The 16,816-nt window shown below is 37.1% G+C and overlaps 1 protein-coding gene across 1 annotated transcript; it reads right to left on the bottom strand.

The window, feature by feature from the left end:
- Positions 1-1,405: 1,405 nt before the first annotated feature.
- Positions 1,406-15,957, bottom strand: LOC142349598 (uncharacterized). The gene is made up of 3 exons (XM_075401279.1): positions 15,852-15,957; positions 14,848-15,361; positions 1,406-1,745 (listed from the first exon to the last, which is right to left on the bottom strand). The coding sequence occupies exons 2-3, from the start codon at positions 15,215-15,217 to the stop codon at positions 1,456-1,458; spliced, it is 660 nt and encodes a 219-aa protein (XP_075257394.1). The 5' UTR covers positions 15,218-15,361; positions 15,852-15,957; the 3' UTR covers positions 1,406-1,455.
- Positions 15,958-16,816: the final 859 nt, after the last annotated feature.

Below are 16,816 nucleotides of genomic sequence, written 5' to 3'. Positions count from 1 at the left end.
ACTCTGATCTTTCCGCCGTTTGGTTTCATCAAACTGAAAAATTTGATAGTGAAATTTAGATGCGATTGTCTGCTAAGTTAGCTCGTACATTGGGTTTCGTACGTAAATATTAATCGATCACTAAAGTGAGGGCACAAAAAAATCTCAAAAATGAATAGGCAAAATAAAAACTTTCTCTGAAAACTTATCAAATATGGGCCGGTTGGGTTCGGGAAGCTAGAAGAAAACTGGTTAATCCACAAATTGAGAAATTTAATTTTAAGCAATTATGAGAGCAAATAACATCACAAGAAAATTGCTCTGATATATAAGAATTAAATGTGACCGAAATTAAAACAAATATTGGCTCGCTCATAATGTTAATTTTTGAAATTGAAAACTATTTTACTAAAATTATAGTAGCACACTTCATGACTTCACTAATTTATACATATTTAGTAATGCATTGAGCAAAGTTATGCACAAAAAATTAAAAGTTTCTCGGCTTTAGTGCATGAGGGGAGTAGGTTTACAAAGTTTTTAACTGACTATGCTCATTCTTGGCGTATTTTTGTGACAGTTTTGCATGAAGATCTCTTCTTCATCTGCGCAAAATTTCGTCTGGGATATCTTTGTGAAATCTTTTGTCTGTAAGTTGAAAAACAATACAAACACCAAAATGAAGCATATGTCCAATCTTTCAAAAAATGTTAGTCAAACGAGCAAATCTTTGCAATGGGGTTAACATTTTTTGACCCGTGCCGAATCCAAGTTCATATAACAAACTGAACCGAACTCTAAATACGAATCAACGCTGATTCAGACACTGATTCATATCATCCATTGGCTTATCAAATTCTGGCCAAGTGTAATTTTAGAATAGTCAGAAATGAATCGACTGTTTCAGCGCCACAAAAACGCCGTGGCGGACGGCTCGCACCTCTGTCCAGTCGATCTCAGGAGAGCAGCGTAACCCGCTGGGCAATCGTACCAGCTGAAGATTTAGCAAATAAGGCTTGCTTTTTGCAATTCTACATCACTGATTTACTCCTGGAGTTCGGAACGGGCACTGTCAAGTTGCAATTGTACGCTTTAAAATTTTTCTGCTTTGCTTTTTTCTACGAAAAATCCTTTTTTGAAGTATTTTAACGGCTCCTTACATTTAGGCTAATTTCAGCTGTTGTCGCTGTTTTCCAAAAAGGTCACAAAACCATTTTTTTCCAAAATTCAGTGAACCAATCTGACCAGCCACAAAAACCATCACGGTGACAAGTTTGCTCAATCCCGAATCTTTTTATACGATTGCTTTTTTACGATTGCTATTTCAAAACTGATTTGGACTTGGAGTATGGCACGGGTCTAAAATAAGATAAACTGTCCTTATTACACCAATTAGACATGTCTTATTTTGTGTATAACAATGCACTTATGTTATAGTGATATATAAATTGAAATTCAAAGGTCTAATATCAAAGATTAGTCCATTTTAGCTTGCCTGCGGAGGTCTGAAGTAGAAACGTCTGCTTTTCGCTTCCTCAAATATCTTCTGTATTTTTTCACCTTTTCTTTGTCCAGATTATTGGGTCCCAGGAATACATCTCGCTTTTCCTCGAGAAAATAACCGATAAGATGTTGAAACTGACCCCTACTTGTGGGCGAATTGTTTAGTCTTATTGACACGTCTAGCACATTTTCATTGTCATCGTTTTCATGGAGAAGAAGACATTCCGGAAACCCTGCTTCCACTGTCAATCTCGCATAGTCCACTATAAATTTTTGCAAAACCGCTTGCTTGTTTTACAGTATTCAAAGGCGGATTCGTTGAAAAAGATGCGAAAAATACGCAAAAATTCGTTGGAGATGTCAATCAGAATTTAAATTCTCAGAAAAAAAAAACAGAAAGAAAAATGACTACTCAGAATTAAAGTTCATAGGCCAATTTCAAAAAATGACACTGGCTCTTCCAAGTTCCGTTTTTGCTGCTTCTCCTCATAACCTATCTGTTATGACATTTTTTGTTACTTCGATAACTCGAGAAATAAGGAGCTCTTAATTTCGCAGTTAAAATACAGAAAAAGACCTAAAACTGCTTAAAAATACGCTCAAAAAGGCATCACTGGCAGTGGACACTTATTTCTGCGAATTATTTTGCTGTCATGCGATTTACAGCACTAGAGTTACAGAGAAACGTAGAAAAGTAGAAACGTAGTTACATTCTTTGCGTAAATTGTTCGAGCGAAATTCTTCGATCCTTTCAGTGATAAAAAAATTGATTCAGTGATCAAAAGTTTGTTTTTTATTGCAATTTGTTTGTACGTTAAATAAACCTACTGCTCCTTAAGATTTAAAACAACCTGACGATCTGCTTTAGGATTGGTCTTTTCATGTTGAAGCTGAGATTTCATAGCTCGAGAAAGAGGGGAAATTATATCAACATTTAGTGAGAGTAGAAAACTTTTTTGTTTTAATTGTTCAATTTTCTGCACTAACTGTTGTCATAGCACCTATATTTATTATAGTTGTAGTTATAGTTACCAATTAAATTATAGCCAAGTGATAAGAGAAATAAGGAAAACAGCAGCCCAACAACAGCTTCAGAGCAACAATATCGGAAATAGGCTTTCTTCTTATGACTCAGAAGTCCGTTTTGGCATTGGGAAAACTGAGATTAGCAAGTAGTCGACAACTGAAATTTCATGCATTGGTGAGCATATAGACGATACGATATACAGTTACAAAAAAACTGCAAGAAACAAACATCTGGACAAATTTTGAGCCCCTGAAACAATCTGGGTGGTGTAAAAAATTCCTTGTCACAATTGATTGGGAGAGCAGTGTTTACAATTTGTTCGTCAACCCGGACAAAAAATTTCGTTCAAAATGTTCACTGGAGTGCCAAAGGCACATCCAAAAATCAGTCGAGCAGATCAGCGACAATCACCGACGAGTCGATTCAAAAAGTGCAATTCAGTTGGAAGGTTCAAGTGGAAAACCTGACACAAGCGAACCACCAACAAAAAGCAGATCCGTTGTTACCAGGCAAGCTTGACAAGAAGATAAATCTTTGATGGGAGACTTAAAATAAAATATAGACTCTGTTACGTATTAATTGAAGATTGAGATCGGCCAAGTTAACTTATAATTGTTTGAAAACAAACTATTCAACTCTTAGAGTAGGAACCGCCCAGCAATTACAGCGTCGTAACCAAATCAAACCATGTCCACTGCTTGATTTGGTTACCATGTCCCAGCCATGTCCAAGCCATTTCCAATTTTCTTGGGAATGAGATAGGATCAGCAGTAGATATCAGAGAAAGCCGTGGAAAAAGATTGGCTTGAGTATAAAAACAAGGCTACGCAATCAAAAATGATTAACGATTCAGTCAACGCAAACCAGGAAGCTAACAACAAAGAGGGTAATAACAGTCACCCAACTGGAGAACTGTTCTCGCAATCTGATCAGAACAATGAAATAATGAAAGGTCGAGATATCGAGAAGGCGAAACAAAGACGTGAAAAGTTGAATAAATGAAATAAAAAGTTGAATAAATTTGACTTGGACTTCGATTTGCCAAATTTGCAAAATGAGCGAGCAAGATTCAGTCGGGAAAGATAGAGCTGGAGCTAAAGATGAAAGATCTCGAAATGCGACAGCACCTCCTCGGTGAGCTAGAGAGCATTTTAAAATGAACAATGGAAAATTCGCCAGCCAGACATTTTGCGTGACAAGATACAGCTAGCCAGTTTGCAAGTCATCCCTCACCTGGTAGTCAGAAAATGAAAGTGTCTCCGATTGGGCCGAGATAATTTACAGCACTGCGATCCCAGTGAGACCAAAATCCATAATTTAAATCAGCCCAGCATTGAGTCAACAGAGACGTAATGCACAATTCACAAATGCACGTGATCGTTTTTCTGGCTGTGAGAGCCGAGATGTTTTTCCCAAAATTGGGTCCAGATACCCTAATATGGAATCCAGCAGCAGTCGACTCCCAAATTGAAATTGGACAGCTTCGATGGAAATTCGCTGAAGAGGCCTGAATGTTCTAGCATGCGTATTGCAACAGTAGATAAACGCATGATTCTCGATTCAGGGAAATACGTCACTTGAAGACGCCATTAACAGGCAAAGCAAAAGTTGCAATCTCGAGAATGGGGTATTCTGGAGAGTTTCAAAGCGTTACCTGGAGCATTCTATGAAGAAAACTTGGACGACCGCAAATTTTTGGAGATGCACAGCTGAAAAGCGTGCAAAAAACAAATCTATTGAAGCGTCATGACTCACCAAGCCTAATTCAATTTTTGTTTTTTGTATGTTACTTTGCGAACGTACTCAAAGAGAAAAAACAAATGCGTAATCTGCAATCAAATTAAATTTTGTATATGGCAGTTGATAAGCTTCCACAGATACTCAAATTGGGACGATGACTGGCCTGATCTGAAAAAGTTTGAAAAAGGCTATCAAGAAGGCTTTCGTATACGAATTGTTCTCTGTTTAAAGGTGAGCAAAAAGAAGAAAATAGGTGCAATACAAAATGAAAAACGATTCTCGGAGACATCAAAAATCAGTGCAAGCTCCTACGTAAAGAAGACGAAGCCAACGCAAAGCGACCAAAGTCCGCTTGGTGGTGGCCCCCACTAAATTTGGATCTGCACACTATTCAAAAACATGAGAACTAACGATCGATATGTAGTAGTGAGGAAGCAACGCTTATGTTATGGATGTCTGGGAAAAGGACAAGCAATGGTAGATTGAAAATTGCACGCATGCGACATAAATGAGTTTATCAAAAAACACAATCGATTACTACATTCAGAAAAACAAAGGGACAACTGCAATCACGCAATCAACGCAAGCCTGGATACAAAAAATCAGTGACAAACTTACAAGCTTTCTTCAGAAAGTTCCCCTCTTAATCGAAAAAAGACCCAACCAACTGAACACATAAGCTTTGCTTGTTGTGGATCAATGGTATCATTCATCAATGAAAGTATTCAAAAGAAGTAGGAAGCTCATTTTACGCTTAATAAAACAGTCATACACTGAACGAAGGATCTGAAAGTTGAAGAAATTCCTCTAATAATAAAGGGAATGCATTCAAGAGTGCAGTTGCTCGAGGCGTTTGTACACCTGTAGAATTCATTGTGTAATGAAAACTTTGACCACAACAAACCGAACAAATGTGTCAACCACTTGATTGTTCTTCCAAACAGAAGTTTCAGTTTAAAGGAGGTTTCAAGATGCAAGATTCAAGATGCCTATGCAGTACGAAAGGCATTAGACTACAAGATACGAGCACGAAGTGAATCCGTCCTTGTCTTGACGGAATTAAGATGGGTCTTTAGCGGATCAATGAAAAGCAACAATATATAAAACGGGTGTCATTTCGTCATCAAAGAAGACTTGTAAATGGCTGATGACGTTCATTCCTATTTATCTGATGTTGTCAGTCAATATAAGAACGAGGAACAATCTCAGAACAAACTCAGCGGGTACGACAAAGTTTAAAGGGGATATAAAAGAAGTGGGCATGACCTGGAGAGTGCCAGAACCCAATACTTCCAAAAACTACGGCTCAGTCCTATGTCCTCTTTACTCACAGGAACTACGGTTTGAGCAGTACCTAAATTTGACAGAATTGTATCGAAAGTCAATCTATCCAGACGTTGAAAGAAACGAACGTGACGATCTGCAGTGTAATTCGGAAGTCAACACCTTTTACAGAAAGGAATGGTATTTATCACACCATCCAGTATTGAAAGCAAAGACTCCCAATAAAGTTCGCCGTGTTTCCAACACTGCAGCAAAAAAAGAGACGTATGCCTAAATGATAAAAAGTTAGACGGACCTGATGAGTTAAATGAATTGATTAGAACAACAATCAGACTTCGAGAAGGACCAGTAGCCCTAAACGCCTACATTGAATCAATGTTTCCGCAACTTCAAATTCCTTAAAGAAATAGAAGCTGGCTTTAGCGACTAACAATAAAAGAACTCATGCAAATTTACGAGTATCGACGTAATGTTTTCCTTGCAGAGAATTCACAATGATTAAAAATTTCGGCTTGAAGAGAGTGTCTGTCGACAACAAAGACGAGTGTCCATTTGCAGCAAAGGCATTGAAAAACAGCTTCTACATTGACGGTTCAATTCAAGATTTCAAGCAACTGCAACCTCTTCTGTAAAAACATGGATTAGAATTGAGAAAAAAGATCACCAGCAGCGTTACAGTGACCAAAAAAATCCCCGAGGACTTGAGATCAATCAACAGCACAAAGCAAGGAGAAGTAAAGCGGGGGCTTCAAAAGACTGTTTCTGAAGATATTGTGCATTTTTGCAGAGTTGCAAGAAAAGAGCTTTATACAAGAATCATCCAGAGGAAAATCCTATCTTAAGTTTCTTCAGTGTTTGATCCTCTCGAACTGTAACCACCATTCAGTGTCCACATGAGACGACTCTTGAAAAGCATATGGACAAAAATGGGCAATATTGATACTCAATTAAACCTAACGAAGAAGAGAGATTCTTGAAATGGAAGACCAGCTTGAAGAAATTGCGGAAGCCAACATTAGTAAAAGATATTTCAGCACAGCGAAAAACAATTCGAACTTCGTGTCTTCGCTGACGCATGAGGAGACAAACTTTGTGCAGTGACATATCTATGCTCGCAGCCCAAGGAATACCCAGCAGACTTAGCATTTGCAGTCGGTTAGTACAGAGTTGCACCGATGCCACACGTTTCGATAGATAGATTTCGAGAAAATAGATAGTGTTAAAGAACAGAAATCAAAAGTGTACGCTTTGGACAGACTCCACTGAACTTCTGCCATGGCTACACAGCTCTCATCGCAAACAACAAATGTGTGTAGCAAATCGAGTTGCTGAGATATTGGATACAATCTACCTTTCGCAGCTGAATCGTGTATCAACAATCCAGCCGACATCGGAGACAAAAAAAATCATCAATCATAATGAACTCAAGAAAAGTGAGTGGCTCGTTGGGCCGGCCTAAATGAGGAAACCAGATAATGATTGGTCTGAGCAGGCGAAGTTAACCTTTTCTTCCGACGAACAAAACGAACAAACTGCCTTCATATCAACAACGGAAGGAAAAAAGCTCTTCGGTTAATGGGAGCTATTCAGCAATTTCAACCCGCCGGTAAGTACAAAGGCTAATATGCAGTGAGCACTGAGCAAAACAAAACCAGCAACAAAGATAATTGGCATTGAACAAAATCATAAGGCCAAGGCAATCATCTTCAATTACTACAGCAAGAACAGTTTGTTGATTAGATGAAATCTCTCGGGCCTGAAACGGAAATTCCAAAAAGTAACAAGGTTCTGCAGTTTTCAGCCTTCATTGACAAAAGAAAAATTATTCTTGCCAATGGCGGAAAAGGCAAAAATCAACTGAACAATAATGCAAGGCATCCTATTTTGTTGCATTTGAAACATCACTTCGTCGAATTTTTTCCTGCGTTAAGGGCTCAAAAAGAATCAGCACGAAGGAATTGAACTGTCATAGAATAATTCAGCAAATTTTCTGGCTGGTTACTGGCTGACTTTACTGGCGATTACTGGCTGACGTTTAATAAAGATCAATTGAATCACCTGCCAAAGAGACAGAGCACAAACAAGGTCACCAGTAATGGATGATATACCTGAAGAACGATTAGTCGCATCTCAAACGTGATCGTAGAGTGCTTTACAACCTTTACAGTAAAAATTGAGCAAACAAATGCAAAGCAATGATGTTGTTTGTCATATGTCTTATTATAAGAAACTTGAATATAGAGGTGGTCACGAAGCCGGACACTGACAGTTGCCTGAACGCAGTTATGCAGTTCATAGCTCGAAAAGGCAAACCAGTAAAAACGATCAGTGGTAACGGATAAAATTCGTTGGAGCAGACCAAGAGCTCAAGAGCTCAAAGAGTATGCAGCATAATGTAACAAAGAAAAGAACGGGAAACATTTGAGTCGGTAAGAAATCAGATGGAGGGAAAACCCGCCCGTAGCATCTGGCTTTGGTGAAATGTGGTAGCAATTAGTGATGAATTGCAGGAAAGCAATGTATGCTGTGTTTGAGAAGCGGGCTGTAACGGAAAAGATTTTTTACTGTAACAATGTGTCTCGCTGAGCTTACGTTGAACACAAGACCACTGGCACCAGTCAATTGCGAAGCGAAGAGTTTGGCAGCAATTAATCCAAATCTTTTCAAGCTTGTTAAAAAGGTTTTTCTAACGTACTTACAATGCGCAGAAAATTTCATTAATGATCGAAAGCCCTACCAACAACGACAAGCTTATTTAGATCTAATCTGGCACAGGTTAGGAAAATAGTATCTACCAACTTTGAGCAGTCGTGAGATACAGAAATATGAATTCAACCGAAATCTGTACGAAGGTAATCTCGTTTGGTTGATCCAAGACAATTTCAAACGAAGCTATTTCAAACTTAGGCGAGTAGCAGAAAACATTTGGTGTTGCGGCCGGGCAATTCGATTGACAAAAATTCAAAACAAAGAGGAAATCTACAAGACGCCAGCCGTAAAGCTGGCTACTGTACCACCCATTGGAGAAGATATTTTTGCGACGGAAAGCAGGGCCGTTGATGCTGAAGTTCAGCTTTCACATCATGCATACGAAAAGGCATGAGCATTAGAACTGAGATTAATAAAACCTTTTGTTTTAGTTGCTCTTTAGTCAAAGTAATAGTCCCAATTTTTCATTCTGGTTATTGGTACAGTCGTAGTCACCTGATAAAAGGAAAAAGCGGGAAATAGAAAAACAACAAGAGACCCAACATTATAATCGTTACCAAATGGTTGTCCTCATATAAGTCAGCAAAATATTGCAAAAATAAACTGTTTTGAGCAGTAAATAACGTGTTACTGTGTCTTGGGTTTATAATAATCTTGAGCAGGAAATTGTTACTGTGTTTTGTATTGAAACTTATTCATGAGCAGTATATTATTTGTTAATCCGTCCTGTATCTAGGAACTAATTCAGCTGCACTTCAACTGATGCAAGCCACAGTTTCTGATATTTCAACTATAAAGTACAAAAGAAAAATGAACCTTAGTTTAAGTTAAAAACTTTATGCATAAACAGGTCTCAGTCATATATATGTTTGTATTCGATTTGTTACACATATCTGATTGAACTGGTATACACATCGAGATCTCCTAGTCTGTGATCTGTCGTAACAAAGTTCAATTTGATTTCCAAAAAATAAGATTAGCCAATTGTATGAATATGAAATTGTAAAACGACAGTACGAACATAGCGGATATACAAACACAAAGAGCGAACTGCACAAACAAAATGTCCGTACAGGTTTTGAATCGCTGAAAACCATCTGGACGACGAAAAATTTTCCAAATTCTGGCCGGTACACCCATAGTTTTTTGAAAGTAACCCATTTGATTTACCAGAGTTGTCAAGATTTTGTTGCGACCACCCATGTACGAAAAATTTCTGACTCAAAAGAACATGATATCGGGTTCGCAGTTGGACAACTACTAGCGAAAGCTCAAAATTAGCCTAAAATATCCAACTACTCAACAGCGAGAAGCAACCTCTTTGAAAATCTGAAGCAACAAAATTTTGATGCTATTTGTAATCGGGAGCACCACTTTATCTTGCTCTAGCAAAAACGTCTCTAAAGCTCCAATAAAAATTGTGGCTTTAAGTGGATCACTGCTAGAAAAATAGGTGGTTCTAATTTCTATTCGAGAATTAAGCAGCCTTCTCAGCGCTTAAAGAAGAATGCAATAAAGTTCAGAGCAACAGCAATAGAGAAAAACGTTGCTCGAGATCTTCGAAGTGCGGTGGAAACTCGATCTGCCCCTTATTCTAGACTAAGAATATTAATAATCGCGATGAAATCAGTGAGAAGCCCACTTTTTATTATGGATATCTGGATGAAGGATATGCAATCAAAGGTTCCAAAATCCAGACGTGCAAAAACAACAAAAAACCACGCATGTACGAAAATTTCTGACTCAAAAAAACATGATAACATGATATCGGGTTCATATTTGGAAATACAATCAATAACCACGCAAGGACGAAAATTTTTTGACTCAAAAGAATATGATATCGGGTTCATAGTTGGAAATACAGTCAAACTAGGTCACAAGTAAAACTTAGCTCTGTTCCCCCACATCTGACTGTCGATGCAATACTTGTGAATTTGCTTAGACAACTACTAGCGAAAGCTTAAAATTAACCTAACATATCCAACTACTCCACAGCGAGAAGCAACTTCTTCGAAATTCTGAAGCAATAAAATTTTGATGCTATTTGTAATCGGGAGCACCACTTTATCTTGCTATAGCAAAAATGTCTCTGAAGCTCCAATAGAAATTGTGGCTTTAAGTGGCTCACTGATAGAAAGATAGGTGGATCTAATTTCTATTCGAGAATTAAGCAGCCTTCTCAGCGCTTAAAGAAGAATGCAATGAAATTCGGAGCAACACCAATAGAGAAAAACGTTACTCGAGATCTTCGAAGTGCGGTGGAAACTCGAACTGCCCCTTATTCTAGACTACGAACATTAATAATCGCGATGAAAGCAGTGAGAAGTCAACATTTTACTATGGATGTCTGGAAAAAGGACATGCAATCAAAGGTTCCAAAATCCAGGCGTGCAAAAACAACGAAAAACCACGCATGCACGAAAATTTTTGACTCAAAAGAACATGATATCGGGTTCATATTTGGAAATACAATCAAAAACCACGCAAGGACGAAACATTTTTGACTCAAAAGAATATGATATAGGGTTCATAGTTGGAAATACAGTCAAACTAGGTCACAAGTAAAACTTAGGTCTGTTCCCCTACATCTGACTGTTGATGCAATACTTGTGAATTTGCTTAGACAACTACTAGCGAAAGCTCAAAATTAGCCTAACATATCCAACTACTCAACAGCGAGAAGCAACTTCTTCGAAAGTCTGAAGCAATAAAATTTTGATGCTTTTTGTAATCGGGAGCACCACTTTATCTTGCTCTAGCAAAAATGTGTCTAAAGCTCCAATAGAAATTGTGGCTTTAAGTGAATCACTGCTAGAAAGATAGGTGGATCTAGTTTCTATTGGAGAATTAAGCCTCCTCAGCGCTTAAAGAAGAAGGCAATGAAGTTCGGAGCAACACCAATAGAGAAAAACGTTACTCGAGATCTTCGAAGTGCGGTGAAAACTTGAACTGCCCCGTATTCTAGACTATGAATATTAATAATTGAGATGAAAGCAGTGAAAAGTCAACTTTTTACTTTGGATGTCTGAAAAAGGACCAGCAATCAAAGTTTCCAAAATCCACGCGTGCAAAAAACAATGGATTTATTAATAAACACAACCGATTGCTATACTCCGAACAAAAGGAACGAGGGCAATCAAGTAGTCAACTGAGGCACAGCAAAATTACTGAAATAAGTTACCAGCTATCCTCTGATAGTACCTGTCCCTATTCAGAGAGTAACTGAAACCGGCTTTATACTTGAAGCTGCCGTGATAGTGAATAGACGCTATAACTCATTGATCGGAGTGTCCACGACAGTTTGCAAGCCTTAGGCTCCGATATTACTCTTTAAATAGCTAGTGTACATGAACAATTGATTTGAGGACTGAAAAGTTTGCTCTAAATATACAGGGACCAAATTCAATGGAGCAATCACTGGAAGTGCTTTTGCAACTCCCAAATTCATAGTGAAATACAATTTATGACTGCATTGATCTGAAATAAATTTTCAAACTCTTTTGTGTTCTTTCAAACAGCTTGACTGAACTTTGCGTCCTTTTGGAACCAATTTTTATGAACTACAAGAGGCATTGTTCATGAGGACCGAAAGAGAAAGTCTATTTATCATTAGCCTGACGGAATCAAGATGGTAGTCAATTGAGCCGTGACAGGCAGGAGGGCAAGAGAAGGCAAAATTATTGACATTTTGCCGTCACAGAAGGTGTAAGTGGCGGATAGTATCCAATCATAGTGGAACATAGAAATCTATGCTTTCAGATTCAACTTCGTTAGTGAGTCCGAAAAAAGAGATACAATCACAAGGAATTCTTCAGAGTTTGACAAAGTTTACCGGCATGAATTGGGGATGCTGTGCAGAGATCTATAGCCGGACCTAACGAAAAACTGAAGCCCAGATTTCGGCCAGCTTCACTCAATGGAGCAGAGATACCCAGGAGATTCGGGACCTTGAGAGTTTGGAAAACATTTAATGTAAACATATGCTCAGAAAGAAATCGCGAAGATTTTGAACGAATCAGAGTTCAAGGGCATTTTCAGGGAAAAAAGGTGGTTGCCTCAGCAATCAGTGGTAAATACGAGCAAGACCGGCAAAGTACCCTGTGTTCGCATCGTTGCATCAGTATATAAAAAGGTATGCCTGAATGACAAGCTGCAAAAATGGTTTGTCATTTTGATGAATTTTTTAGAATATTTGTGAATAATTCAAAACCTATTTTATGCCAAAATTTTTTGGAATTTGGTTTCCTAATTGAAAACTTAGTCGATCTAAGAATACCACCTGAACAAATCTCAGCAATTTTTTTTAATAAGTAATAGTCATTTCAATCAATAAAAAGCTATATGATGCTAGAGAAATAGTATTCAGATGACAAACGTATTCCTAATAATCATAAAAACTTCTCTAAACAAATCTGCAATATCTTGAAAACTATTTTAACACTTCTTTGGGATCGAGACCAAAAATAATTAACATTTTAGTGGTCACCAAATTTACTGGCGAAACTATTTGAAAAAAACTTTGCTTGCAGATTTGTCGAATAAAAATTGGGCAATTTGGAAAATTTTCTCGTCTTCTAAATTTGTAAAAGTTTGAGAAAACAAGGGACATTTAGCAACAAAACGGTTTTGATCCGAATCAAAATTTTTTCAATCGCATGCACATCAGTACGTTAATTTTTTTCTCGTTATCTTGATCCAAGTATCCTCCGATATCCAAAATCAGAAATAAATGCAAAATAATTCCCTGTACGTCGGAACAAAGCACTTTTTTCCTAGACAATTTGTTTTTTTATTGAGCTACTTATGTTTTCCTTGGAATATCTTGAGCAGCCCCAGCTCTAAATAATATAATTGATCTTACTGTTTACACAAAGATCCTATCTGGTTCTTCCTGGTCACAAAATGATGATTGGTTCTAACTTCTGACACACATATCATTTGATTGCTGCTTATTATAAAGAAATAGATTGAACTTTGACCTAAAAAATAACAATATCATTTGGCAAAAATTGAAAGTTCAATTGTAGTAATACTTGATCTTAGAACGTTTACTTAGAATATCCACCAGGCTAATCATTTTTATTCACCCAAAAATTTAGTCAAGAGATTGACAGTTGCATTTATGAACCTCACTTCTCATTCTATGTAATAAATGGTATGCAAGCATTGGTTTTTCAAAAATTTTTTGAAATCTTAGAATACATGAAAAAATCTCTAAAAATAACTGGGTTGGTCCCCTAGTGAAACAAAAATTTATAATCAGCTTTCACGAATAGCCAAAAAGTTGAAACGAAGACAAATATTCTATATAAATTCTCTTTATATATCAACGTAGCAATTTTTCTGCATAAAACTTCTGAGAAAAATTGCTCTGTTCAAGGGGCTACCAATCCTCGCTGATGCTAGTACATCACCAGCACTTTTTAAAAAGTTGATACTCTTTAACTTGTATATGTGAATCGAAACCACCCTATGAAGATCCTATCTGGTCCATCCTTTAATCAAACAAAATATGATTCATGGCACCAAATTTTGATATTATGATAATTGTTTTTGATAAATTGAATATTCTTTGGTCAAGCATATAATTGCAGAATAATACCAAGAAGTTTGTTTACTCCTTTGTTGTAGTGATTGATCATTATTCTATTTTTTTTGCTTGCAATTTTCCTGAAATATAAATATTGTTTCTTTTCCAATATAAACGCCCAGGCCAACACAACTTGTCTTAGCAGAGTTTGACATTTCGTCGCTGATCACTACCCCGACTTTAGTCTCAGAACATTTCAGAGTTGAACCAGCATATTTTAAGAGCAAAAACTTAAATCAGTTCTGAAACATTGCATCTCAGGAACACATTATATTAAGGTCATAGAGTGTATTAAAGTCATAGAGTTCGCCCAGGCTAATTTTTTCGTGTATTGTATGAAAAGTAATCATACCCCTAATTTAAGTCTGAGAAGAATAATCTCATACTTTCGAAGCTTATAACTGGCAATTAGTATAGTAGTATACCTTCTATTTATACATAAGCTAATTGGTAGGCAATAACCGCAAAGCTCATTTGGCTTATGGGTTACAACCTACTACGCAAATTAAATTTTACAATTACCCACGCGGACGTTCGAATATAAAGCAAACATCGTTGGCGGGAGTTACGCTGAACATATTACTTTTCATGAAGTAAATTTTACTCAAAAATCAGGACTAGTCAGTCTAAATTGTGACATGAACATAGTACAGGACATTCTAAAAATAGAGAGACTCTAGAGTGATTCAGCGCTGATTTGCTATGCTACCAACCTCCGTGTAGCGAATTTTTAATTTTCATCAAAAATGTTTAAAAGAGGGAAGAATGCAAACTCAGGAGGCATAAATTTCTTTCTTCTCTTTTTATATTTTTCTTCCTGTGATATAATTGATTTGTGTGCTAAAAATGTGAACCAGAAATCCGTTCGCAATTTTTTGCGATTTTTTAAAAAAAAACAATGCGCCAACCATGTTCTTTAGCAATTTATGATTTAGCATCTTCGTTCAATTCGCAGTGACACCAAAGAATCTTTAATTCAGATTTACTCTTTCTGGGTATCAAGCTTTTCATATACCTGAAAACACAGCCTGTTGCAGAAGGGTCATTCCGTCGTAAGTCCGGCTGATTTCATGTTGCAAGAGATTGTATCTCCTCAGAACATCCACACCCAACTCATATGCCTCATAATGTATATAATTACATTTCAGAAGAGTTAAGAGTATATCTCCTCCCCAGTGTTGGTACTTCCTAATTCTCCTCTCATCACTGTCATCACTTTCAAAGCCAAGATATTCCATGAAGAACCAATCACATCTGACAGGATCAGAGAACAAAATGCAGAATAGTTCTAAATCGCATAGACTATATTCGAATACATTCTTCCCTTTAAACTTGTTTGTAAGGGTAGACGATTTCAACTCACTGCAACCAAGCAGAAACTCCATTTTCTTTTCTTTGTCCCGACCTTGACCCAGTCTAACTATTATATCAAAAAGATTCGCTTGGGGGTATCTTCTGTTTATTTCATGTGACAGCACATTGCGTTTACGAAGTAGTTCAATACAGTTTTTTGTTGCGCATCCTCTATCCTAGTGGAGATCTCGACTGACTATTTCACTAGACAACGTCGTGTAGTTGCAATCGATTTTTGAGATGTCTTTTAAAGCGCCGTCTGGTTTTAAACAACAGTGGATGAAACGCATGGTCAAGAATAGCGGGCTGATTCAGAGTTAATGTAAATATACAGAAATTAAACTTACTGAAAAACTTAACTTATATTCAAAACACATAAGTTTAAACGTTAATCAACGTATTTTTTCCGAAGGAATTCATAGATGTTTACATAACCTTTGGCTTGATTTTGCTTGGGCTATCTTGGGTTTCCGATTCTGATCATATTACAGTGACAATCTGAAATTTTAAACATAAAAATTTTTGTAGGACCAATTTTCCAGTCCAGCTAAAATCGCAGTAATACTGAAAGTCAATGTATGTGTTTTAAAAGTTTCCTATGGGCGCGATTTCATTTCATTTACTAATTATGTTTAAGACGGAATTCCAAATAATCGAAATCTCTACTCGGTGTCGATCCGAGACAACACACCAATAGAGTAAGTTGAGAGCACAAATTGTTCCATCGCCAACACACTCAATTTCTTCGCACGATACCAAGGTGTTTTTGAGCGAGCCTAAACAAAGAGTGCCCATATTGAAACCCAGAACAAAATTTTCTGTGATCATACAGTGACAAACCAAAGTTATTTCTGATCAGACTATCGTCCGCTCGGTATTCACTCCTGGTCAGACAAGTATGCGCTCGTATCTAGCTCTGGTCAGAATCAAGTGAGCTCAATGCCACTGCTAAGACACACGTGCGCATGAAATGGTCTTATCAGAGTGTTTTTTTTTCAAAATGGCAATATCACCTAAAATCGCTCCAAGAAATTCGTTTTACGAAACTAAAGTTTTCCGCGATATATATTCAACTATAAAAACATCAGTGGCAAGAGTACTGCCAACAAAAAAAAACCAAGTATAAAAAAATAAGTTATTAATCATGCAATTAATACTTGCTCGAATCATTGATCAGAAAAGCTTAAGAAACCATACCATGTACTATAATAAATTTACACCCACAAACTCTCAAGCAGTCAAGCACACGCACACTCAAGCAAGCCGCAAAAAACGCTCAAACACACAAACAAACACTAACAAACATATTTTCCTAAAAAGACACTCAAACCCATGCTCGTGCGCACACACACGAACAAGCACCCTTACACGCCAGCACACACAAACACACACATATGTTTACAAACACATACACACAAAAACACACAAAAATACACACAAGCACCCCCAGACACATACATAAACACATTTAGACAAAGACGCCGGCACCTACACAAAACAATTTTTTCTCTTTAAGTGATTATGTTCATTATTTTTTCAGGTAGATGTTCAATAAAATAACTCTCTGTTGGTTATTAATAACAAAATCTTCCTCAATTTTCAAATATTTCATTTTGACATTAACGACCTCG

Source organism: Convolutriloba macropyga, chromosome 11 (assembly GCF_964194025.1).
Source record: "Convolutriloba macropyga chromosome 11, txConMacr16.3, whole genome shotgun sequence".
NCBI lineage: Eukaryota > Metazoa > Xenacoelomorpha > Acoela > Convolutidae > Convolutriloba > Convolutriloba macropyga.
The sequence above is the reverse complement of the archived record's forward strand: the minus strand, read 5'-3'. Positions and strand labels throughout refer to the sequence as shown.

Bases quoted from the DNA above. Each gene is read 5' to 3' on its own strand.
- LOC142349598 (XM_075401279.1), bottom strand. From the start codon at position 15,217: ATGGAGTTTCTGCTTGGTTGCAGTGAGTTGAAATCGTCTACCCTTACA. The intron at 1,746-14,847 runs GTATATGAAAAG...AAAAATTTATAG, and splicing joins GCAACAGGCTGTGTTTTCAG to TGGACTATGCGAGATTGACA.